This window comes from Meriones unguiculatus, chromosome 1 (assembly GCF_030254825.1).
Source record: "Meriones unguiculatus strain TT.TT164.6M chromosome 1, Bangor_MerUng_6.1, whole genome shotgun sequence".
Taxonomy (NCBI): Eukaryota; Metazoa; Chordata; class Mammalia; order Rodentia; family Muridae; genus Meriones; species Meriones unguiculatus.
In genome coordinates this window covers 50,352,297-50,378,419 of record NC_083349.1, presented here as the reverse complement: position 1 = coordinate 50,378,419, position 26,123 = coordinate 50,352,297, and the positions used below count along the sequence as shown (strand labels likewise).

Sequence of the window (26,123 nt, the reverse complement as noted above, 5' to 3'; positions counted from 1 at the left end):
TCTGGTGTTCATCTGTATGATACATTTAGGCTCCTCTTTTTCCTGCTTACAGATATACTGTGCTTTAATGAGGGTTGGGGGGCTTCTTTACCCTGACTAGTTATTTTTTTTCTCCTTCAGTTCATTCTTCTCCATCTGTCTCTCTTGTCTTCCTGTATACCTTCTCAACCAGCGTATTTACATGTGCTGTAAATGAAGACTCCTGACTTCATTGTTCTCCTGGACTGGGCTCGACTCCCCCATAGCCTGTGGCAAGCGCCTTTGGTTGTAGGTAACATCAACTTCTTAACTGGTATTTGGAAGAAGGGAGGTCTTGTAGAACGGTTCACATGAACAGAGAACAAGGAGCTTAAGGTATTTCAAGGAACCTGGGGTAGGAAGAGCCAGTAGACGTCATGAGAATCAGATGAAATCAGGGCTCAGGGAGGCAATGGAGCCCACATGAGGGATTTCCCCATTCCTCTCTCTCTTTGATGTTGCATGAGTTTGTGTTCTGGGTCCAGTTCAGTTTCATAATCATGTCACTATTGACGTTTGGAGTCACATAGTTGTTTTTACTCATTTTTTCCAGGAATGTCCTATGTATTGTAGGATGTCTGTCAGAATTCTTGGCTTCTGTCAACTAGATACCAAGATATCTCCTAACTGGTGTTTGAACTGCAAAAACTGTTTCTATTTAAATGAATTTTTAACTTCTCCAGTGTACACCGGCTGATCTGGTTAGGCCTCTGTTTTTCTATGTATAAACATACTGTGTTTGTTGGGCTTTCTGTTCTCTGACTCATGTTTTACTCTGACTCACACCCCAATTGTGACAACCAAATTTGTCTCTACATTTTGCTAAATGTTCTCTGAGAGTCAAGTTAGCCCTGCTTGGGAACTACCAGTGTGTGCGACATTAGTTCCTCTTCCCAGCAGAGTGTGGTTCCCCAGCACCTCTCAAGCTCCAGCCTAATTTATTTCTTTGGAATGAGATGGGCACCCCTCATTTAATGAACTGATTACGGAGGTGCCCAGCATGAAGCACAACATACTTTTCAGATTGTTTTAAACTTCCTTCAAAGTTCAGCTTATTTTCTCTTAAGGTACATAATGTTTCCAATGGATGAGGAAAAAATTCTAAAAATATTTTATTATAATTTTTGTTTTTGTTTTTGTTTTTGTTTTTTTGAAACAGGGTTTTATTGTAGCCCTGGCTGGCCTACAAATCATTATGTAGATCAGGCTGTCCTTGAATTCACAGAGCTCCCTGCTTCCTGAGTGTAGTGATTAAAGGTGTATTCCACTGTGTCCTAAATCAATTTTAAAAGCCTTCTTAGACAGATTATTCTTTATTTTAATGGAGCCTTCATTGCTTGTGGAGACAGTAAAGCAGGTGTTGAGAGCCCAGGCTTTAGAGTTCATGGTCACTGTGGCACTTTCCAGCCAGTGACGTCAACAGACTGGCGTTTCTTTGTCTCAGGTTTTCTCATCCTCAAAATGACAGTAGTGATCAAAGCAACTGTAGCAGGAATTGGGACGTGTGTCCCTTCGCTATGCCAGGACATGATTTTATGTGTTAGTTACTTAAAGAGTCCCCAAACTTGTGGATTTAAATGGAAATCCTTAGGACTAGGGATTTTGTTATGTCTTGTGGAGCAGGATTTCTTGATACATAGAAGTGTCCTGTTACAAGATGACAAATCATTCTATGGTAAAATGTAAGAATACTCTACAGGAGAGCAGACAAAATTTCTCAGTACATCTTATACATTGTCAGACATGAAAAAAATGCTTTATATATATTTTTTTTGGAGTTTCACAGTTTCCTGTTTATCTTCATTTAGTAGGTGGAAAAAAAATATAGGCTCAGAGTAGGCTAAGCACTTAATGAAGAGTAGGCAGTTAAAAACACACAAGTTGAGATTCAAATGCAGGGATTTGGATGTCCCAGAACTGTGTTCTCAGCCACGGTGTCACAACAGCTTGCTGTGAAGACTAAATGAGCCAACGTATATAGAAACACATATGTCTCAAACAGGGCAGCGGGGGTGATGAGTGCCATGTCAGCACTAATGACTAGTGTGCCTTCTGCTTTTGAGAATTGCTGTGATTTATTATGTCCTGATCAGCAATGCGGTGATTTACTCACTTCATTAAGCCTGGGCTTCCTGTCCTTTTTAGGGCAGGGTGACCTCAAAACTCATCCTGATCCTAAGCCAACCTGCAGTAAGCATGTGGCCATGAATGCCCTATGACTCTAAGCTACGGCCAGCAGGGGACTCTGCAAACTTCTTCATGAATAAGCTGAAGGAATTTGTCACAGGCTGCATGTCTGTGTCTCCCAAAACCCACATGCTAAAGCCTTAACCCTCAATGTAACTGGGTCTGCAGATGGTGCCTGCAAGGAAGTCATTATAGCTAAATGAGGTTTGGGTCTAATAGAATTAGTTTCCTTATGTCTCGCTCTGTTTTCTATTGCTAAAAAAACACAGTATCTAAGACATAGTAAGTCTCAGTTTCATTTGTATTTCTGTGACAAATACTCTGACAAGAAGCAACGTAGGGGTCAAAAGAGTTTATTCGATTTATAATTCCAAGTTTATCATTTTGTCAAAGTCAAGGCAGAAACTCAAGCAGCTAGTCACATTACATCCATAGTTAAGAGCAAAGAGAGAACAAACAAATCCTTGCTTGCCCTTGCTAGCTTCCTCCTCTTTTATACCCTTCAGGATCCCCTGCCTAGGGAATGGTACTCTCCACTATGAGTTGGGTCTTCCTACATCAATTAACACTCAACACAACCCTCCAGGTCAACTTAATCTAGATAATTCCTAAACAAGAGTGTCTTCCCAGCTGGTTCTTGGTTGTGTCAAGTTGAAAATTAAAACTAACCACCAAAGTAAGTTATAAAGAAATGAGGCTTATTTTGGCTTATGGTTCTGGTCCAAGATGAAGGAGCTACATTTTAATGATGGCCTTCTTGTATGCTGAGTCCCGATGCAGCACAAGGCACCACATGGTGAGAAACAGAAAGTGTTAGAAAGACCTAACTAAACTGGCTTTATAGTAAACACACTCCGGAAGTAACCCATGTCAATATTAAGCCATTAATGGCATTACTGGACGGATCCATTCCTGAAGGCAGAGCCCTAATTGCTTCTCAAAGATCCCAACTGGCTCCATTTTTTTTAATAGCTCATAATGGGGATTACATTTCAGCATGAGTGCCAAAGGGAAAACTATGTTCAAACCAAAGCAGTTTGTAAGAAGAGATACTGGGGAGCCCAAGTTTCTCCTCTGCTCAAGCATGTGCTCCAAGGACGACCAGGTGAGCAAGAAGGTGCTGTCTCTAAACCAGAAAGAAAACTCTTTCCAGAAGCTGAGTTTTCTGGAACTTTAGTCATGGACCTACACGCTCCAGAATTGTAAGAAAATAAGTTTCGGTTGTCTCGGCCTTCCAGTGTGTGGTATTTTGTTAAGCAGCCTGGGTGGACTAATGTAGACCCGGGTCACACCTGCAACCTAGCTTGGCACTCAGGCCAAGAAAGTACACAGATGTGTTCCCTTATAGAAAGACTGGTTCAATGTGTTAAATTTTCTGGGTCTTTTTTCCCCTCTTTTCTTTTGACTTGGTGTTCTCTGTTGTTAGATTTTTAACTAGGGCTTTTTATGCTTGGTTATAGGTTTAACTGTGATGTTCCCTATTTGTGACAAGTTGATCATCTGTCAGTGGGGGCTGGGGCCCATAAAAGCAAATTAGCTAACATGGAATCTGCAGGAAAACTCATTGGCCACTAGTCGTAGGCATGCTCCTGAGAAGAAAGAGTATTAGATTGGCAGAATAGACTAGCCATTCACCAGCCTCTGTTGAACTGTTTTTTAAAGTTTTAATTATTTATTTTTAATTTATTTTTATTCATTACAATTTATTCACTTTGTATCCCAGCTGTAGCCTCCTCCCTTATCCCCTCCTAATCCCATCTTCCCTCCCTCTTCTCCTTCCATGCCCCTTCCCCAGTCTACTGATAGGGGAGGTCCTCCTCCCCTTCCTCTGACCCTAGCCTATCAGGTCTCATAAGGAGTGGCTGCATTGTCTTCCTCTGTGGCCTGGTAAGGCTGCTTCCCCCTCAGGAGGAGGTGATCAAAAAGCCAGCCACTGAGTTCATGTTAGAGACAGTCCCTCTTCTCATTACTAGGGAACCCACTTGGACACTGAGTTACATGTGGGCAGGGGTTCTAGGTTATCTCTATGCATGGTCCTTGGTTAGATTATGAGTCTCATAACAGACCCCTGGGCCCAGAATTTTTGGCTCTGTTGCTCTCCTTGTGGAGCTCCTGTCCCCTCCAGGTCTTTTTATCTTGCCCTTCTTTCATAGGATTCCCTGCATTCTGCTCAAACCTTTAGTTGGTGTCAATCTTGAGGAATGAGACCCAGTAAACTAAATTTGTATAGCCTGAGGGCCTTTTCCAGATGCAGAGTGAGGGCTGACAACATGAGTGATTAGAGCCTGGAATGTATTTTTCAGCCTTATGTTTGGTTATTTTCCAGAAATCAAAATGTTCATTCGCTGTTCATTTGCTCTCCTCAGATTGTCTTATTTAAAGATTCTGAGCCTGTTGAGGCACTTGGAAGAGAGAGGAGGGCTGCTGCCCATATGAAGCTAAGAACAAATCTGAGAGCTATTCAGCGTAATTCAAGCCTTTACCGATTTCCATCTTGCAAACATTGCCTTGATCTTATCTCCTAGCCCTCAGTCAGTCTATTTTTCCACTATCGGCATTTTCTGAAGAAGTTCATCAAAGAAACCAAAGCGATTTCCTCATGGGAGCCTAGAATGCTGAGGGAACATAGCATTCTCGTTTCATGTGGGGCAGCTGTCCTCAGAGTGGACTTGTCCTCTGTGTTATTTACTCATCAAATATTGCATCACGTTGTAAGAGGAAAACAGTTTGGAAGAGTCTAGTGAAAGACCAGGCTGGGATAAGCCTTTTATCTTATTTGTACAAGAACATGCATTTCTTCCTATGTATATATGTATCCCGGCCAAATAGATTGTAGAAGATCATAAGCTGATTTTAAAAATTCTGATTTGGATTTATTATTCTATCTCTCTGTCTCTCTCTTTCTCTCTGTGTGTGGAGGAGGGAGGAAAGAGCCTTTAGCTAGTGAGCTGTTTACTGTTGGTTCTTTTATTTATATGGCTGTTGTTTCAGACAGAGTCTTTCTTTCTAGTGTGGGTGATTTGGAGCTCATTCTGTGATTGAGGCTTATCTTGAACTCATAGCAATCCTCCTGCCTCTGCCTTGAGTCGTAAGATTACATCTACAAGCCACAATGCTAATTTACTTTATGGTTTTAATTTTTGTAAGGCGTGCACTTTTATTGAACTGGCCTCAAGTCAATGCACAGGCAAGCCCTGGCTGCCTTCATACTACAGCCTGCTCTCAGGAAGACCAAAAGCCTGAGCCTTCAGATGTCTCAAGTTGGAAAACAAAAGGGGTATTAAAAACTAAGGAAGAGACTTAAAACTTTTGGGTACATAATTGACATAAAAACGATATGTTCATCTCCTCTGTGTGGACTTAGAGTGTAGACTAGGTGGCCAACCAGTAGGCAGCTTTTGGGACATCCAGGGACTTCTTGTTGCCATGTACCAATGTCATGAATTCTTGGTGTGTGTGTGTGTGTGTGTGTTTACATAGTTTGATCCAAGTCCTCAGGCACATTGCAGAATCTTGGGGGATGCTTCCTTCAACCAAATGCTCTCCCCTTCACTTACAGTTTTTCATCCCTGAGTCAAAAGGCATCAAAACAAAACTCCCACGAAAATTAAAAGGTAATGATAATAGTAAAAACCATGGCAATCTCTCGTTTCTCTGTGTTTTAGGTGTTGTCAAGAAGATGTGTAAAGCAGCTCCCTCACAGCACAGCCGGAAGCCTATGTGGTGCATGACAGAGGGGTGAGGCTTGTGGTACCTCTTGAGTGCAGATCTGCTTTCGCTGTAAGGTGGCCAACAGGGTCAGATTGGAGTTGGCATCCATGCAGAGTGCCTGCGCCAAAGCAGAGTCATAGCCTTGATTTTCATCGTCCTGGGAGCTAGGGCAGTGAACTTCTCCACATCCTGGCAGAAATACCTAGGTAGATGGTGGTGCCATCCAGCAACATTGCATTGTCATTGAGATACTTGGGAATGTGATGGCACATTTCATGATGGAATTGAAGGTAGTTTGGGAATGATGCAGGATTCCATATCCAGAATGAAAGGTCGAAAGAATGCCCGTGAGAGTATCGTTCAGAGTGTCTACGGTTGGCACTCTCCAATAGGGGGAGCCTTTGGTTGGGTCAGGCATCAGTTGGGCATTCCCTTAATCTCTGCTCTATCTGCTCTATCTGTATCCCTGCACATCTTGTAGGCAGGGTAAATTTTGGGTTAAAGATTTTGTGGGTAGGTTGGTGTTCCCCACTGGAAGACTCACCTAGTTAGAGGGTGTCCTCTTCAGTCTCTATGGCCTCTGCTACTAGGAGGCTGTGTTTGAGTCCCTCTCATATCCTCTGAGAAGCATACCGTGACTTAGGTCTTCAGCTTGTCACAGAGATGTCCCCACCTTCAGTTTCTCTTTTCTCTACAAGCTTCTGTCCTCTCTCCCTTGCTCTCCTCTGATCTCTATTTTCTTAACTCTCTGTGTCCCCTCTCCTACAATACTCTGCTAAGCTTGCAGACAGGAGCCTTTATCCTCTGAGAGCCTCTACCCAGAAGTACTTCAAAACAGATGCTGAGACTCACAGCCAAACACTGGGTAATGAGATAGTCTGTAAGGTCCAGTTGTAGGATGGAGTGGCAAGGAGGGAAGCCCTTTTAGATGGGCAGTGTGGGCAACCCACTGTGATGGCTGGAGTCTATCACAGTGCCAGTGGGAGAAACAGAGGTGACAGAGACAGCACAGCCTGGGTAGTTCATATACACGGCTAGGGTGCTGAAGGTCTCAACTATGATCTGGACCATCTTCTCATGGTTGGCTATTGGGTTGGTGGGGCGGGTTCTTGCTCCTCACAGGCTCTGGAGCTGTAGCACCAGGTCTTCTCCATGTCCTTCCCATGGGTGACAAACTGTGTTCTGTGGGGTACTTCAGGGTCAGGGTACCTCTCTTGTTCTGGGCCGTGTCATCTATGTAGCAGTCCTTCTGGATCATGCCCAGCTTCATGCCATGAGTGGCTCATGATAGAGGGAAAGCTGACTTACAGAGCATTATCCCAGAGAAGCCGGCTTTGCACATGTTGGAGTTGCTGCTGAGAAGTGTCCCAATATGACCATCCAGGGTGAGGTGGGTTTCATCTACAGTCCGGAAGTGGAAGAGCTCGGGGGGTCCTGTATTTATGGGGTGGTTGTGAATGAATCAGTCTGTTTTGGGGTGGGTTTTTTTGTTTGTTTGTTGTTTTTATTTTTGAAAGCACAGTCATAGTACGTACGTTTTTATGTTCTCTTTCTGTGTTGAGCCCAGTATGTGCCTTTTGGTGTGCTGTAATGGTTCTCAGAACTGTACTTTGTAAGGCTTTATTCTAGTTGATGGCTGGAGATGTCATCTACACGACACTTAGGAAAAATTGTCATAAGGAATGAAACAGAAGCACATGTATCTGATACAATCTTCGTGTAAGGAATTTCTGCGTGCAGTTCAAATGAGAGAAGCAGCTAAATGCTGCAATGAAGTGAAAATCACTTTAAACGGTGGAGGGACACATTACTCCTGGGTTTGTAATCTTCTTATTTCTTTCCTTAACATTCGACTCTTTTGTATCATCTCAATGAGGGAAAATGGACAATGAATGAAGATGTCGGGTCTATTATTGACAATTTTTCCTTTTGATATTATAAGAAAAATATGTTTTCAGTTATTTTCCTAATAAATATTAACAATTAAGAGACTTGTTTACTAATAATTTTCTCCATATGCTGCTGTTTGCTATAGTAACTTATTTAAGGTCTCTGCGTGGTGGTGGGTGTTAAGCCCAGAGTGCTAACTAGGCTTGTCAAGTCTACCACACAACACCTTCTGCTTCTAGTTGATGTCTTGAGCACCTACATACAGACTCTAAGTATCTGCACCCCATACTTTTAAATTGTAAAATGAAGGAAACAAATAGGTAAAGATTAGACCGCATCTGCTGACACTCTCGGGACAGAAATGAATAGTTTTTCACATATGAATATTTTTTGTCATATGCTTTCCCATGCATTTTAACTTGTAACAGGAGTTCAGGCCTGTTGAAGGGGAACTATTACTCTTAAGGTATGTGACAGGAGAGTTTTGGAAAGGCAAGTGATGACTTTATAACTAGTCTAAGAGTTGTGTCGTGAGGCATACGTGACTAACCTCACGCCACGGCAAAGCTCCGTGTTCTTAGACATGTACTGGTGGCTCAGGGGTTAATAGCACTTGCCACCAAAGCTGAAGACCTGAGTTCAATCTGTGGTGAGAGAGGATTATCTCCTGCAAACCATTCTCTGACCTCCATACTTGCACTGTGGAGTGTGTGCATACACACGCATACAAACATATATATGTACATGTATACATGTATATGTATATATATGTATATAAATATATGATGTCACATTTATTCTTTGTGAAAGTGTGTGTGTGTGTGTGTGTGTGTGTAAAATGTGGTTTTAAAAGACCTCACTGAACAGTTTTATAACTAAGGTGAGGAACCCTTAGAATTTTTTCGGCAGGGGAAATTTTGCTTAGAGGAATGTGGGGTTCTTTTTTGTTTTAGAAGTCATAGATCTGGAAAAGAAACGGGCAAGGAGGAGGGAGGGATGATGGGGATGGGAGAGATGAGAGAAGGTATAGGGAGAGAATAATTAAAATGTGTTGTACACATGTATAAAATTGTAGAAGAACTTATTTGACTTTTTAAATTTAAGGTATTTCCAGAAATGACTAACTATGTTTTTCTAGACATGTGCATTCAAGGCACCATACCAATCAATAGAAACCTGAAACTTGGCAGGAAGATGAGAAGCAGAGAATAAGATTTTGCATCATACATTTGAAGGTGACAGTTGGCTGAGACAGTAGGCACTCTGACTCACAGAGAAAGGGGCAGTCAGTTTTGTATTAAAAACACCAAAAGATCCAACTCAGTAACTGCAGTCTTGTAGTTCAAGACTGTGAGGCTGAGCTGGTGCTCCAGCCTTGACCACAACTGAGTACATGCAAGGCCAGCCAGCCTCTGGGTGATGCTACTGTGCAGCCATTGCCATTTGTTTCTTCAGGCTCACTCTCCAGCCTATTCCTGCCCTGCTCTCTGGCAGCATGGACAGTATCAGCTGGGTGCAGGAAGCCCCACTCTGGTGCTCTGAAAGCAGGAGGAGTCTGAGGATGGTGCATGCATACATTTTCCTCACTGTTTCACTGTCACATCCAGTCGAGGGGCTGCGTCCCCTTCCCCAAAACCGTCTACAGCAAGCAACACACCAAGGGCTCAGTAGCTGTTCACCCTCCCTGTGTGTGGCTTCTTAGGCATCACATGAGGACAGACACTGGTTTTTACTCTCACTTTTATTGGGTCTTTAACCCTGCCCACACCTTTGTGAATTGTGCTGTTGTTGAATTTCCTCTCACTTCCTAGTTCCTGTTGGACATTGCGTATTGTCATTGGTAGGAAACCATGCTCCCAGAAGTGCCAGTACTGTCCTCGGTAAACAGAGGGGCTTCTGCTCTGGAAGCCTCGGGCCTGGCAGACAAACAGACAAGTCCAGGAGCTGTAATTCATGTAAATGTGCAGGGTTGCCAGTTGGTGGAGCACATTACACATCACCATGCTTTTCAAATGTTTGGAAATGCCTCAGTGAACCGTGAAACACAGTTTATTAGAAAATAGAAAGTTCACTTTCCCTGATGCCTTTGATATTCCATCAGACAGTTTCCGTTACTAATGACTATTTTCAGGTTGGCAAAGGTCATAATTTTGAATATAGGGATCACACTCACGCACAGAAAAGTTGGGACTTCAGTTCTGAGATGTTTGTTGTGAGAAGACTTTTGGGGGTTCAAAACTAGAAGGTGGAATGAAATGGTTTATTTGTAACTGACATTCTGAGGACAGGAAGAAAGAGAACTAAGCCAAATCTAAAATAAGTTCTGTAAAACTATTTGTAACTTTCTCATTTCAAGAAAGAAATTTAGGTTCTGAGTCTTAGGGCGCAGGAAGAATCCTCGGTCTCAGCTACACCTTGTCCTCTGTGTGACCTGCTGTGTCTCAAGCAGCGAACAGAGTCTACAGAACACAAAAATAAACATCTCCAAGGGCCTGTGGAATTTGATGGCCTGTGTAATGTGGGGCAGACAGCAGGCAGCATGCCAGGCTCTGCAGGTGAGCCCTCCCAAGGCCCACACTCCTTTTTAACCACTCTGCAAAAGGAAAGAATGAGAAGCCTGGTAGCGCCGTTCCATTTCTAGGCGTGTTTCCCACTCTTCTCTCAGAGCCTGGGCTCGGCCTTGTGTCTTCAGTGGGATGTAGACACTTAGGGCTTCATGACTTAGATTCCAGGAAGGTTGACTACAGTGGCTACAAAGAACAGAGAGAGGCTGGGTGAATTCCTACCCTGTTTCTCAAGCTCCTTGTACCACTTGCCTGTGTGATTTGAGAAAATGTTTGGACTAGAGAGTTGGGGAAGTTCAATGCTTATTGACTCCTAGCTGCTTCCAGCTACTAACTTACACACACCTCCAAGCAACAGTTCTCACAATATTCCATAATACAAAGGGTTAACATCTAGCTAGCTGAACAATTTGACTCCCTGCCCCTCTTGTCTCAACAGTATGACAGCGCTGGTGCACCATGATTACAGAGTGAGGAAATGTGGTGTAGACAGGTTGTACTGTTCTTCAATAACAGGCTTCTTAGTGACCAAAAAAGACTTTGTGCAATATATCTCAAACCCCAGGTTCTCCTCTGGAGCCAAGATGCCTTTAGTATAATATGATCTGACTTAATAATGCCATAGTCTGTTAAGACTATAAACTGGGGTTAGAGAGTATGCAAGATAACACCGAGCTAGACAAAAAAATATATGTACTGGACTGTATGGATAGCAAGCCACGAGCTTTATGTCAGGCATTTTGCCTATAGTGGGTTGTATGGCATGCCTGTCTTCATCTCAGCCATTTACATCCCACTATCTATGTCAGTCTGTGTTATCCCAAAGAAGATGCCTCTCGGGGCTCCCACTTACAAGAGTACTTCCAAATGAGAGAGAGAAAAAACTCAGTTCCTGTAGAAAGTGGAAGGTTGGGGCAGATTCTTGGTTATGGACTACATAGTGAACAGGTTAGAACAAGCACTTGTCTGACATTGTGTGATGACTTAGATCAGCAGCTCTAAGGGTAGGGGGGAATGTTTTGGCTTCTGTACTGGTCACAAAACTAGTTGTACCTTTTTCTTCCTTTCTATGGGCCAGATACCATGAGACCACTCTGGAGTTCATTCTGGGTTTTATATAAAGTGTTTCTAGCTTCCAAATACCAGACACAAAGTAGAAACTGTCGCATCCTCTTTAGCAAAGGTCAGTGTTGCAATTTAGTGCCCAAAGGTTCTTGACAGACATCCAAGGTCTTCCGGGGAAAACCAGTAGTCATTTGTTTATTACAAGGACCTGTCTGAGGACTAATGAGAGAGAAGAAGAAAGGAAGAACAAAACACTAGTTTTTCTTTACCCAAGAATAACATTTTTTTAATTTTTTTGCCATGACACATGACGAAGGTCGTTATCAACAAACGTAAGTAACTCCATGTTCAGCTGAAGGAGTACCAAACACCAATGGCTCTAAAGTGGGCAATAACAGCTGGGACCTGGCAAGAGCCTATGCAAGTTGAGCAGGATTTTTTGATTTTTTGTAAAACTTTTTCTCATCTCCATCCTTGGATTTGTGTTTGCCCCTGGGTGGGAGTTTGTAAAGCCACCACCTGGAACACTTTGATGCACTAATGTAAAGACACTGAGGCAGACTTTTGAAATTCTCTCCTAACATACTTGGATATTTGCCCCTTATTAGTCTCTAATGTACATGGTCCTTTGGGGTTACCTAGCCAAGGGCCAGAGTGTTGAATGATTGTATCTTGGTTGGGATTATGCTTACTTTTTGTTTAAAAGGAGTGTAAAAATGTGACCAAGAGGCAATGCGTTTCTCAGTGAATGCCTACAAGAGGCCTACAATCAGAAGGGTTTAGCAAATTTAGCCAGGACATGACACCAAGAAGATAGATGATGCAGCACAAACAGCTATCTAGAAAGAAGAATTTCAAATGGGACACCCTAAGCGCTACAAATGATAAATGCCCCTCTCCAAGAAACTGTGACAATAGTCTACTGTGGAGCCTTACAATTTCTTTGTGTCTATCGTAAATTTAAACTTCTCCACGAGCCTGAGTTTTAAGTGAAGATAAGAATGGAAAATGCATCCCATTGCTTGTCTCCTTTCTAAAAATAACCGTCTCTCTCCAGATCTTTAAGATCTTTTCCCATTTTCTTTTAGCAGTTTTATAGTTTTCACCTCTATGCTTCAATTTGCTATTCGTTCGGAGTTTGTTGTGCATATGGTGTGATATAAGACCATGGATTTATTTTTCCCCCATTGAATTAGTGTTATTCTAATTGCGGATCAGTTAGAATTGATCTGTTCAACAGTAAGTATTACACGAGGAGTACGTTTTAAAATCAGTTGGTATGTTGCCACTGGTGTTCATTCTTTTCAGAAAGTATTTATTTTTATTTTATGTGTATTAGTGTTTTGCCTGCATGCATGTCTGGGCACCAAATGTATGCCTTAGGTCCACAGAGGCCACAAGAGGGTGTTGGATTCCCTAGTACTGGAATTACAGACCGTTTTGAGCCACCACATAGGTGCTAGAACTGAACCCAGGTTCTCTGCAACAGCAACAAGTCCTGTTATGTGCAGAGCCAACTCTCCAGGCCCTGCTCTTTCCCTTAAAATTTATTTGACTTCTATAGATCTTTCTTATTTGCTTGCAAATTTTAGAATCTGCTTGCCATCCTCTATTAAAAAGAGATTATTGACATTTTGGTTGGGATTTCATTGGAATTATATTAGTCAATTTCAGAAGTGATGATATTCCCCAAGTCTTGTAATCAGTAAACATGGTTTTTCTATTTCTCTGTCTCTCAGGCCTCCTTAAATTTCTCTCCATTCTGTTTCTAGTTTTCTAGGTCATTGGAATAAGTATTATGTATATATATTGTGAGAAATTCATTCCTAAGCTTTTCTAATTCTTCAGCTTTTATAAAGTAGTAGTTTAACTACAACTTTTAGGTAAATCTTTAAAAGTATTCTTATTGTTTTTGTTATTATTATTATATGTGTATGAGCATTTTATCTTCATGTATGTCTGTATATCATGTGGGTGCTTGGTGCTTCCATGGCCAGATGAGGTTAGCTCCCCTAAACTGGGGTTACAGATAGTTGTGAGCCATCATGTGAGTACTAGAAATAAAACTTAGGTCTTCTAGAAGAACAGTCAGTATTCTTAACCCCTGATCCATCTTTCCATTCCCTAAATTCTAATTTTTAATTGTTTACCATTGACATAAAATAGAATTATGTATAAAAGTAATAATAATAAATTATAATTAATTGAAATGAATAATGTTTGCTCATCAAAATGTAGCACGATGGGATGAACAAGCCATGAACTGTGAGGAAATATTTGTAACACATTAATTTATATCTAGGATAAAGAAATCTTGCTTCTCATTAAAATAAGATATTAGCGTGTTAATAGGTAGGTGACTCATACAACAAGATTTATGAGTAGTTAATTATTATGTGGAAGGCAGTTAACAGCATTAGTCACCAGGGAAGTACAAATCTGAATGAAGACAAGATCATTAACTATACTAGCACAGCTGAAATATACATATCTCAATAACAAGAGAGGTCTTCACTCAGAAAGGCAAATGAGACAGGCATTGGAAGAGGGAGAAAGCTGGGAACAGGGCAGGAACCTCTCACAGATGCCCTCTGAAAGACTTCACCAAGCAGGGTATCAAAACATATGCTGAGATGCATTGCCAAACTTTGGGCAGAGTGCAGGGAATCTTATGAAAAAAGGGGAAGATTGAAAGAGCCTGGAGGGAACAGGAGCTCCACAAAAGGAGCAACAGAACCAAAAAATCTGGGCACAGGGAGACTAAGACTGATACTCCAAACAAGGACCGTGCATGGAGATAACTTAGAACCTCTGCACAGAAGTAGCCCAAGGCAACTCAGTATCTAAGAGGGTTTCCCAATAATAGGACCAGGGACCATCTCTGACATGAACAGATGGGCTGGCTCTTGGATCACCTCCACCTGAGGTGGGAGCAGCCTTGCCAGGACACAGAGGAAGACAAAGAAGCCAGTGCTGAAGAGACCTGATAGACTATGGTCAGATAGAAGTGGAGGAAGACCTCCCCTATCATTGGACTGGGGAAGGGGCATTGGAGAAGAGGGAGAGAGGGTGGGATTAGGAGGGGATGTGGATGGGGGCTACAGCTGAGATACAAAGTGAATAAACTGTAATTAATAAATTTTTTTAAAAAGTAAAAAAAGAATGAGAGGTCATTGGAATGCACTATGTTGTTGCAATATCATGAAGTCATCTCAAGTGGTTTGACAGTTTCTTCTGAAGCAAAGGTATTACTTATGTAAGGCTCAGCAGTTTCATTCCTAGAAATATACTCCAGAAAATAAAACATGTCCACAAAACACTTGTACACACTTGACACTTTTATTTACAATGGTCTAAAACTGAAGCCAACACTAACGTCCATCATAGGGAAAGGAAAAGACAAACTATAATGGCTCCATAATACCGGCTACCAATGAGCAACAAAATAGAATCAGCTGTGGAAAAAACAAAAGGAACGAAGCTGGAAATATTGTAAAAAGGTTCTAGAGATGTAGCTCAGTCTTGCTTAACATAGATGAGGTCCAAGTTTAAGCCCTTGAACTTAAAACAAAAAAGTCCTGTATTGTATGAAATTCTTAGCAGACAAATCAGTCCGTACTGATAGAAGCAAATCGGTGCTCACCTTATGCTTGAGTTAGTTCATGGGGGCATGATGGAACATTAATTAGCTGGTGGTAAAATGTCCCATGTCATGATTATGGTCATGTGCTCGGGCAAATGTATATACATTTGCCAAACACATTGAAATGTGGTCTTTAAAAGAGTGTGTTTTTGGCAGCTGGGGAGTTGGCTCCGGAGTTAACAGCACTGGCTAGAGGACCAGAGTTCAGTTCCTAACACCCTCACGGTGGCTCACACGTGCCTGTAACTCCAGTTCCAGGGAGTCTGTTGTGAGTTCATACACACAACACACGCATGCACACACACACACACACACGTTCACCCACTCAGACACACATACACAAAACAGAAATGCATAAACACACATACACACATATACACATACTTACATACACATGAATCACAATACAATAAACCATTTAAAGTGTGTTTTATTATATGTAAATTATTTCTCAATTTTACACATTTTTAACCGTCTTGAAGAGTTTGATCTATTTGCCCACGAGCAGTCTTTCTTGGGCATTATTCACCATGTGCAGATTGGCTCCTTGCATGGGGTGTTTTTCTCCTCTCTTGTTTCCTTAGAGTGTCTGGTTTAGGAGGAACACATGTACTATCACTGTGGTGGTGGAGATGGTGTTCGTTAGGTTCCTGGTTGTTTCCTAAGTTCTTGTAAGCCCGTGCAGCTTTCTTCCTCATTGGTCACCTAGCGCCCTTTGGGTCCCTTGAAATTCATTATAAAATGATTCATCTTGCTAGTGTCTAGGTATTGGGATCTGCCCCTGGGGGGATCTCTGGTTTGTATTCTGTATGGCTGGAGCATGGATACATTCTCTGTCTCCTCACAAGAGTCCCTTCATAAGCAGCCATAATTCCCATTTGCTTCAGTGTGTTTGCCACTGAATCGCCTTTCTCTCTTTGCCATGGCTGTGGCTTGCCTCACCTACCTACTACCTGTGCCTCCACTGAGAATACAGAACGTCCAGGTCATGTATTTGAGGGGCACTGTATAGACACTGGCTTTATTTCTTTGTTTGAACCCAATACAGGGTACCCAGAAAAGCCATGTGTTCCCACGGTTTCAGCATCCCCCGTAAGTTAATCTGTTAATTCTCTCTTTGCCTCACCACATGCTTGCCTCCAGTCAAGATGAGGAGAAAGGGAAACCCATGCTGTTCAGAGAAATGTGGGCAATTTGCTATTCTTCACTTTAAAAATCTCACTTCTTTTATACCCTGTGTTGGCTACTTTTCCTTTCTCGATGGTGGCAACTTACCCATAAGATGTTCCAAGGGTTCTTTGTCTGAAGACATAACTATTCTAGACAGGACTTCTTCTCATTTCTATATTTATTTCTACATTTATGTGCCTCTTGGCTCAGCCTTAATGATAGAAAATCGAATGCAACTGGGCATTTATCATGAGTTTATCATGAGGGGCAGTGTATCATGAATTACTTCAAAATTACTGCCTATATAATCGGAATACTTTATAAATGCTGAAAACTGAGTCAGACAGGAAATTTCACATTTTTTTAAGTACTAACGAAGAATGAAGCTATTTTGAGTTTGTAGACAGTGTTCACTTTGCTAGGAGACTGACAAAAAGGTGAACTTAGTGTTCTGGTTTGGATATGAAGTATCTTCCAAAGAGGCTTATATGTTTAGGGCTTGGTTCCCAGCCAGTAATGTTTTTGAGAGTGATGGTTCATGAACTTGCTAGCTTTAACACGATGTGTTCATAGCCGAATACGCTCCTAGCAGGCAGAACCTAGGAGGAGGAAGCAAGTCACTGGGCACTGTGTAGTGTGTCTCTTTCTGTCTCTCTTTGTATCTCTGTCTCTGTCTCTCTTTCTCTTCCCTCCCTTCCTGAGCAGCATGAGATGAGCAACTTTTTTCTACCACACCGTCCTTGCCATACTGTTCTGCCTCACAGGCTTAAAAGCAATGAAACTAGCCAACCATGAACTAAAACCATGAACCATCATTAATTTTCCCTCATTTGACTTGTTTTTCTCATTTGCACACAGAGACAAAAAGCTGACTTAACCACAACCGGCCACCTGAATTAGAGACTAGGTCTCAGTCGTCATTCAGCATCCTGTTTTTGTAAGTTAGGAAATGGTGGCAGAGAGGAAGTGATTTAGTCAGGGTCACACCGCCGAGCAGGGCCACTTAGACACAGCCATCGCTGTCATCTTGATTCCCCTCTCAGCAATGTTCCATCATAACCTTTCACCTCTGTGATGGCTGCAAACTAGGAAGCATACTTCTAACAGGTGAGGCACTGGGAATTAGGAGACACGGAGGAAGGAAAGCAATGGAAAGTGACTGTTTCGAGATTCCAAAACGAGAGACTCCCGGACCACGTTTCCTGCTGATGCATGCATGAATTTGCACATTTCCTATAGATAAAAAAGACCACTGAGGGTAACAGGAAAGAGATGCACCCCTCCCCACAGTGTAGTGCTTTAGAGTGAAGTTGGTGAGTGTTAGCAGCTCTTTGCAAACGAGTAAATTCTTTAAAGTGCCAAAAAGATGAAGTGAATTGGAACTATATTCCCATTTGTACTGAAAGCGATAGTTTTAGAAGGACATTCTAATACAGCTTCTGGGTGAGAAAAATATTTCTGAAGGCAGAATAGGATGTATCCTTTGTTTACCATTTTAGGTATGCTGGTGACTGAGTAAAAGATCTCCCCCCGGCTTTTGGCAAATATTTGGTAGGTTAATCATTTACCAGAATGGTCAAGTTAATATGATGGGAACTGCTGGCTACTTCAAAGTCTCCAGGAAGCTAGCTTCACTGTGCTGAGCCTGCACATTTCTTTGGGAAGACACATCAGTTAAAAGACCTGTTCTGAGGGAAACTCAAATGCATTGTTTTGTGAGCAGAAATAAGCAGAATTCTAACCTCGTAGGGGCCCCTCCTCTCTTCCTTTGTCATGTTTCAGCATTGTGTGGAGATCTTGTTGACAGAAATGCCAGTAAGAAATTTGAAATCCCCAGGGCAGGTGTCCAACTGTATTATCCTAAGTCTTCCAGAGATACCCGCTGCCATTCATGCTCAGATACATCAGCAAAGGGTTTTCTGAGAGGAAGGGTCACCATTGTGAGAGGGGTCGACTAGCGTTTGTTCCTGACGACTGTTCTTCAGGAGAAATGGCGAGGAACTGTGTTGCAGCTGAACGCTCCTAGAGTGTTGCTTTGCCTTCCCTGGAGTCCTCGTGAGGGTATTCCTTGCCCTACAGTCACCCAGGTTAACTTTGACCTCACAGTAGACCTTCAACTATCATGTTGGTACTACAGCATGATGAGGAGTGTTGCTGAAATTTATTTGGATTTATACAATTGTGTTTGCTCTTTTAAAGATGTGCTTTTCCTTTAATTAAGGCCCTGCACCATTGTGCCACTGTAGGAAAGGGAAGGCAAATGGGAGACACGGGCTTTGATGTTGGTGTTTGGTTGTGAACCTTTGCTTTCAATGGCTGAAATATCTCTCCAGCCTCAGATTTATACAGTTTTGCATTTTGTTAGTGTTCCTTATGAACAGGTTTTTTTTTTTAAAGTAAATTGTATTGCCATTTACTTATTAATTATTCATAATGATAAGTTTCCTAAGGATCTTTATTACAAGTATATAGTGTATCCACACTTTTTCTTCCTTTTCCCTTCTGTGAGGTCCCTTTCTTCCCCTAGATGGTCCCACTTCTACTTTCATGTCACACATGCATATATGACCTTTATGTATCTGTAAGAAACTTTGATTCACATACGAGAGAAAACAAGCAGTATTCATCTTTTGTGTCACACTTACTGGATCCGTTCTTTTCCTGATGGGTTCCTGGTCTGGTCCCATTACTAGGCTATTGTGAACAGTGCATCACACTCATGAGCAAGTATCTCTACCTCTGCTCACTTAGTTTGCATTGGCATACTCCCAAGAGTAGCATAGCTAGATGGCATGGCAGTTTTGGCTTTAGTTTTTTAGGACTCTGTACCGATTCTCTCAGTGACTGGATTAATTCTCATCCCCACCAACAGTGTAAATGGCTTAATTTTCCTTTGCATCTCCATCAACATTGTTGTGTTCTTAATGGTGGCCATTCTGACTGGGGCAAGACAAGAATGTCAAAATCATTTGAAATTGCATTTTTTTTTCTGATGGCATTAAGAATGCTGAATACTTCATCTTTTTAAAGGCTTCTTGTTTACTTCATTAGCCTATTTATTGACTGAATTGTTTGGATTGGAGGTAGGTTTTTTTCAAGATCTTTATATAATGTTAATATCAAACCCCCTGAGTGCGGACATCCAGTTTTCCCAGTGCCATTTGTTGAGGAGGCTTTCCTTTCCACGTACATTTTTTTACACCTGTATCAAAAATTCGTTGGCTATAAACCCATGGATGTAATTCTGCATGCTTTTTAATACTCCACTGATATCCATGTGTAGGTTTTTTTTTTTTCTTGCCAGTAGCCATTTATGTTGCTGTGTTCTGTGGTTTAGCATCGAATCAGATGTTATGGTACCACCAACATCGTCCTTTTTCACTTGGAATTTCTCTGACTATTAGGGCTTTTCTATGCTCCCATATGGATTTGTCCTCTCCTAGTTTTGTAAAGAATGTCATTGAGGTTTTGATGGGGAGTGCACTGAATGTATAAATTACTTTTGGTAATTTGGCCATGTTCACTATACCGTTTCTTCTAATTCATGAGCATGAGAGATCTTTCAGCCTTCCAGTATTTTCAATGTCCTTCTTCAGTGTTCTAAAAATTTTAATTGAAGAGGTCCTCCACTTCCTTGGTTAGCTTTATTTCAAGGTGTTTTCAGGGATTTGTGAACTAGGATTATCTCCCTCATTTCCTTTTCGGCATGTTTGCTCTTGTCTAAGAAGCCGCTGATTGTTTTCTTTTAGCTACTGATTTTTGTATGATAATTTTGTAGCCTGCCACTTTTCTGAAAATGTTTATCTGCCCTAAATTTTCTAAAGGGCTCTTCAGAGTCTCACATATAGAACAGTATCACCTGCATTGACTTTTTTCTTTGCTGATTATATCCTTTTATTTCCTTCGTCTTGTCTCATTGCTTTAGGCAAGGTGTCAAACATTATAAATAAAAGTGGCAAAAGTACACATCCTCGTCTTGTGATTCTAAGTGAAATACTTCGAATTACTCCCCCACCTCATGCATATAATGTTGGCTGAAGGTTGGTATTTTGTAGCTTTTATTAGATTGATGTATGTTTCCCATCTTCAAGTATTTCATCATGAAGGGTTGTTTAACTTCGCTGAGTGCCATTTCACAGCATGACTTGTGTCCCTCAGCCTATATTACATTTATTGATTTCCATATGCTGAATCACACTTGCATTCTCTAGAATGAAGCCATCATGGTATGTATGCTGAATGATAGAATGTGTGGTTGAATTCAGCTTAAAAGTATTTTATTGAGACTATTTTCATCCATATGTATCAGAGAGTTGGGCTTATAATTTCCTTTGTTTTGTCCTTTATGGTATGGAAATCAAACTAATGAAATGAGTTTGGTAGCATCATTCCCTTTCTGTTTTATGCAATGATTTAGGAACATGGCTAGTGCTATAGAGCTCTGACAGAATGCATCTGTGAATTCATCTGCACCTGTGCTTCTTTAGTTGGAAGCCTTTCATTACTCCTTATTGTTGCTCATAAATTATCTGTTTAAATTGCTCATATTCTTTTAGTTTAATATTAGTAGTTTATATGTGAAATATATGGAATATTCTCACTTCCCTTATATTTTTCCAACTTACTGAATATAGGTTTTTAAACTGTGTCCCAGTTATCCCCTGAATTCGATTGGTGTCTATTGTAAATATCTTCTGTGTACTTTTTTCTTTCTTCAAAGGGAAAAGAAAAGAACCACAAAGAAGAAACTCATAATGTTTTAAATATAAAGTTTTGTGATGGGCTCCTGCCTATCCTAGACTCCATGGATTGGAAAAATCCAGAAATACATCATTCTATATCCTCCTGGCTTCTAACTTCTTGTTGGTACATCTGTTGTTACTATGATGGGTTTGTCTTTATTTAAGGCTAGATACTACTATCTTGCCGCTTTCAATATTAATATCCTTTCTTTAGTCTTCAGACTAGTGATGAGTATTAGGACAATAGAGAAAATAGTACAGAGACAAGTAAATAGATGTGGGAGCAATAAAGAAGGAAGGAGATAAGGTGGCACCAGCTAAGGTTAGAATGAAAAGAAAAAAAAGAGGGAAAAAAGAAATGAGGGAAACTGTGATTGGGATGTAATGTAATGAGAAGAATAAATAGAAAGAAAAAGAAAACAGATAGGCTTCGAAGGGAATAGACTAGAACAGAAGAGAATAGAAAAAGAAGGAAGAAAATGAAAGAAAGAGGAAATGAGGAGAGCGATTACTAAGGGTTAGGGCAAAGCTGGTTCACAAAGCTAAGTATTAGAGAAATGCCGAGTGAAGGAAGGAACTGAGTGGGGTTCCCTCTGCCTCCACACCCACTCACCTGACAGCCCGTGTCAGCCTGTCTCTACACTTTCTTTCCCCGTCGTCTGGGTTGGTATCTTTTGAAGAGACCAGAAGCTCTGTAGTGTGTCACTTACTGTGTTGAGCTTTGCATCATTTGTCCTGTAGCCAGAGGGTGTGACTAGGAGGGCAGTAGGCAATAATACTCCTCAATTAGAGACTTAAAAACCTAGGGCCTGTGAGGACTGGAGCTGTAGGTCAGTGGTAAAGTACCTGTCTATCGTACCCTGGGTTCAGTACCCAATATTGCACACACACAAAAGAAACAAACAAAGAAAAGGAAAAGGAAAAGGAAAAAAATCAGAAGCATTGAAAATGCTACACAATGTCCTGTTACTCTGTCACTATGACCCCAATGCATGCTGAAGTATGAGTTTCTTTCCACATCTATAAATACACATATCCCAATATAATGTTCACTCAGTATGAATAAAGGATTAACAAAGCATTCAGTTTGGCCACTTTGAGTTGGTAGTAATTAAAGCTAATACTTAAAAAATATATTTAAAATTTTTAAACTTTCTTCTATATGCCACTATATTGGCTTTAAATTATGATCTTAAGTTTTTTTTTCTCTCACTTTTTAAACTTTATTTTCGGTGATTTATCTTTGAAATTTTTTACCTAAAGCATATTCTGTGAATGATTTAAGAAAACATTAAAAGAAAATACAAGCATTCCAAAGTAAATAAAATCATTTCTGATAGGAAAGGTCCCCTTGGCTGTATTGCCCTTCGCTTTGCCTTGTAGTACAGGTACTTTGTGGAGATGGAATTAATATGGTAGCATATTTACAACTGTGTTCTGTGACATACATGTTTTCTTTGTCTGAATCCGTTCTACAGGCTGGGGCTGTGGAACTCTTCTTAGCTTCATTCCTTGGTTTGGCTGATGACAGAGTCACTTTGGCAAGCACACTGCTGTCTCTCCCTTACTGTTTTTCCTTCTCTTCAGCAGTGATGGTGAATGCTTTCAACCATACAAGGAAGTCCAGATGGAAAGACTAAAATTTCTGCTGTATGCGAAAATTGATGATTGCTATACAATGGTGTCTGTAGTTTTGTCATGTTTTTCTAATATAATAGAAATAAATATAATACTTAGACATAAGTATACATTAAGTTGTGCTATTATTTATATCTGTCTTAAAATTTAAGTTGTAGGTGTGTTGTGGAAATAATTTAAAGGTGCTCCATATACACATTGCCTTTCTTAATTTTTTTTAAAGTTTATATTACATTAGATGTTTATTTTTGGTTTGGCATAAGCCACTGTTGTAATTTCCTTGGCTTTTTTTTTTTCATTAATAATTTTGTGCAAATGTCCTTGTTGTGTACTTGAGCATATTTTGGATATATGCCTAGGAGTAGTATAGCTGGATCTTGAGGAAGCACTATTCCTAATTGTCTGAGAAAGTTCCAGATTGATTTCCAGAGTGGTTGTACAAGTTTACATTCCCACCAGCAATGGAGGAGGGTTCCCCTTTCTCCACATCCTCTCCAGCATGCATCATCCCTTGAGTTTTTGATATTAGCCATTCTGATGGGTATAAGATGAAATCTCAGGGTCGTTTTGATTTGCATTTTCCTGATGACTAAGGATGATGAACATTTCTTTAAGTGTTTCCTTGCCCACCATTCGATATCCCTCTATAGAGAATTCTCTGTTTAGCTCTGTTCCCCATTTTTTAATTGGATTACTTGATTTGTTGCTTTTTAACTTCTTGAGTTCTTTATATATTCTGGATATCAGCCCTCTGTCAGATATAGGGTTGGTGAAGATCCTTTCCCAGTCTGTAGGCTGTGTTTTGTTCTGATAACAGTGTCCTTTGCTTTACATAAGCTTTTCAGATTTCTGAGGTCTCATTATTAATTGTTGATCTTAGACCAACAATTAATTGTTGCTGTTGGTGTTCTGTTCAGGAAGTTGTCTCCAGTGTCAGTGAGTTTAAGGCTCTTCCTTACTTTTTGTTCTATTTGCTCAACCATGTTCATAGCAGCTTTATTCATAATAGCCAGAACCTGGAAACAACCCACGTGCTCCTCAACTGAGGAATGGATAGAGAAATTGTGGTACATTTACACAATGGAATACTACTCAGCAATTAAAAGCAAGGAAATCATGAAATTTGTAGGCAAAAGTGGGATCTAGAAAGGATCATCCTGAGTGAAGTATCCCAGAAGCACAAAGACACACATGGTATATACTCACTTATATACCATGTGAGTGGATATTAGACATATGATATAGGATAAACATACTAAAATCTGTACACCTAAAGAAGCTAAGCAAGAAGGACCCTGGGAAAGATGATCAATCCTCACTCAGAAAGGCAAACGGGACAGACATCAGAAGAGGGAGAAAAGAGGAAACAAGACAGGAGCCTACCACAGAGGGCCTCTGAAAGACTCTGTCTAGCAGGGTATCAGCAGATGCTGAGGCTCATCAGCTTTGATGAGCAGAAAACAGGGAATCTTATGAAAGAAGGGGTCTTAGAAAGATCTGGAGGGGACAGGAGCTCCATAAGGAGAGCAACAGAACCAAGAAATCTGGGTACAGGGGTCTTTTCTGAGACTGATATTCCAATAAAGGACCATGCATGGAGATAACCTAGAACCCCTGCATAGATGTAGCCCATGACAGCTCAGTCTCCAAGTGGGTTCTCCAAGAGGGTTCCTGTCTCTGACATGAACTCAGTGGCTGGTTCTTGGATCACCTCCCCCTGATGGGGGAGCAGTTTTAACACACCACAAGGAAGACAATGCAAACCAATCCTAATGAGACCTGATAGACTAGGGTCAGATGGAAGGAGAGGAGGACCTCCCCTATCAGTGGACTTGGGGGAGGGATATGGGAGTAGATGAGGGAGGGAGAGTGGGATTGGGAGGGAATGAGGGAGAGAGCTATAGCTGGGATACAAAGTGAATAAACTGTAATTGATATAAAAGAAAGAAAAAATAGAAAAAAAGAATTTTGTGAAGGAATAGTAACTTTTTAAGGATGGTGAACAAACCTTTTTACATTCAAAAAACAGAATAACTGTTGGTCCATACCGTGACCCGGTGTTCATAGTTATAAATAATCATATTAATAGGAGACCAATAATTTCTTACCTAGTGAAAATATACCTTTGGACAAGGCAATGGAATAAAAGCATGTCCTTGTTTTCACTTTAGATGGCCAGTAACCCCTGCGCCAGGTAGCATCCTGTACCAACTTTGAATATCAACAGGAAGTGACTGGGTAGCAAACATTCAAGATCATAAATTACTACTGCTGAAGTAACCTCGAAAAAGAAGAAATCCAGAATTGGCAGCATGGCAAAGATAACCAGAGCTGGCTCGGCATCCCCTCCTGATGGAGGCTGGGGCTGGATGATTGTGGCTGGCTGTTTTCTTGTTACCATCTGCACCAGGGCAGTCACCAGGTAAGTGGGTCTTTCTTGGTTTGTTAAGGACAACTTCATGCCATTTGTTAAGGATGATCTCACATCATTTTGTGTGCCGTTCATGTAGCTTTTCCTTTGCAGGTTAGGATAGGGCAATGCTACAGAGTCCTGAAGAGTGTTCTCTTCCCCAGTATCTGACATATGTTAGGACGCTTAGGAGTTTTTGTGTATGTTGAACAAAATCTAATCCAGACATTTGTCTTCATGTGTAGCTCTACAAAATGTGGAAATGTGTGATACATATTTTTCCCACTCTCCATATTGCACCTGTTTTAATGTGAAACACATAAACTCATTCTATATAGAATAACATGAGAATTGTTCTGATTTTTTAATGAGAGCAGGAATACTTTCCTATGGTATTTTCATTAAAAAAAAAATCACTTTTCTAGGGATCTTAAAGAATTGCTGAATGCACACCCCAAAAGATTGTTAATCGTAAGCTGAGTTAGCCTTAGGAATGTATAAGATTATCTTTATAAGTCTGTTTTTCTTACATAAATTATTAATGAGAAATCTTAATTAGGATAAGTATTAATCATTAAGATGTTGTAGTGGAAGCAATTAAATTTATGATTCATAACCCGTAATAAGAAAATACAATGTCAAAAGACTAGAGAGTACAGTATATCTTCAAGCCTGCAACAAAGGAATAAGAAAAAATTATTCAAGATTGAAATATGGTTACGAAGTTTACAGTTGGTTTGTGAACACATCATAATTGAACTCAAGCCTGTATAGGTTTAGAATCTATACCCTCTCAGGAGGGAAACTATGAAACTTCAAAAAAAAAATCATTGAAAAACCTTTTGTTTGTTAATTATTGAGACTTGCAGGCATCAAAACTAGAATTCAAATTCATGTACTTCACGTTGTATTTTGGCTGTGGTGATGGTGGCTGGATTTTAGGTTGAAGAAAAGCAACTTTATACAGTGACACTTTCATTCTCGTTTGATTTTCCTCCAGAGGCACAGTACTCAACATACTTTAATCTTCAACTAGTTCATTTCATGTATCTATGAATTAATGCTTCTGATATGCAGAGGATTGC

General features: G+C 40.7%; 1 protein-coding gene across 12 annotated transcripts in view; it reads left to right on the top strand.

Annotated features, from left to right (window-relative positions):
- Nucleotides 1–26,123, top strand: part of Slc16a12 (solute carrier family 16 member 12) — a 79,387-nt gene that overhangs the window by 32,335 nt on the left and 20,929 nt on the right. For 5 of the 12 annotated variants that reach the window (XM_060388460.1, XM_060388464.1, XM_060388469.1 and 2 more), the window contains 2 exons: nt 5,871–5,943; nt 24,800–25,050. In XM_060388460.1, the coding sequence (XP_060244443.1) occupies nt 24,941–25,050 (110 nt within the window). In that variant the 5' untranslated portion in view covers nt 5,871–5,943; nt 24,800–24,940. Of the gene's footprint in view, nt 1–172; nt 268–5,870; nt 5,944–24,799; nt 25,051–26,123 lie in introns of all 12 variants that reach the window. The other 7 variants (XM_060388467.1, XM_060388461.1, XM_060388468.1 and 4 more) reach the window with 3 other exon arrangements.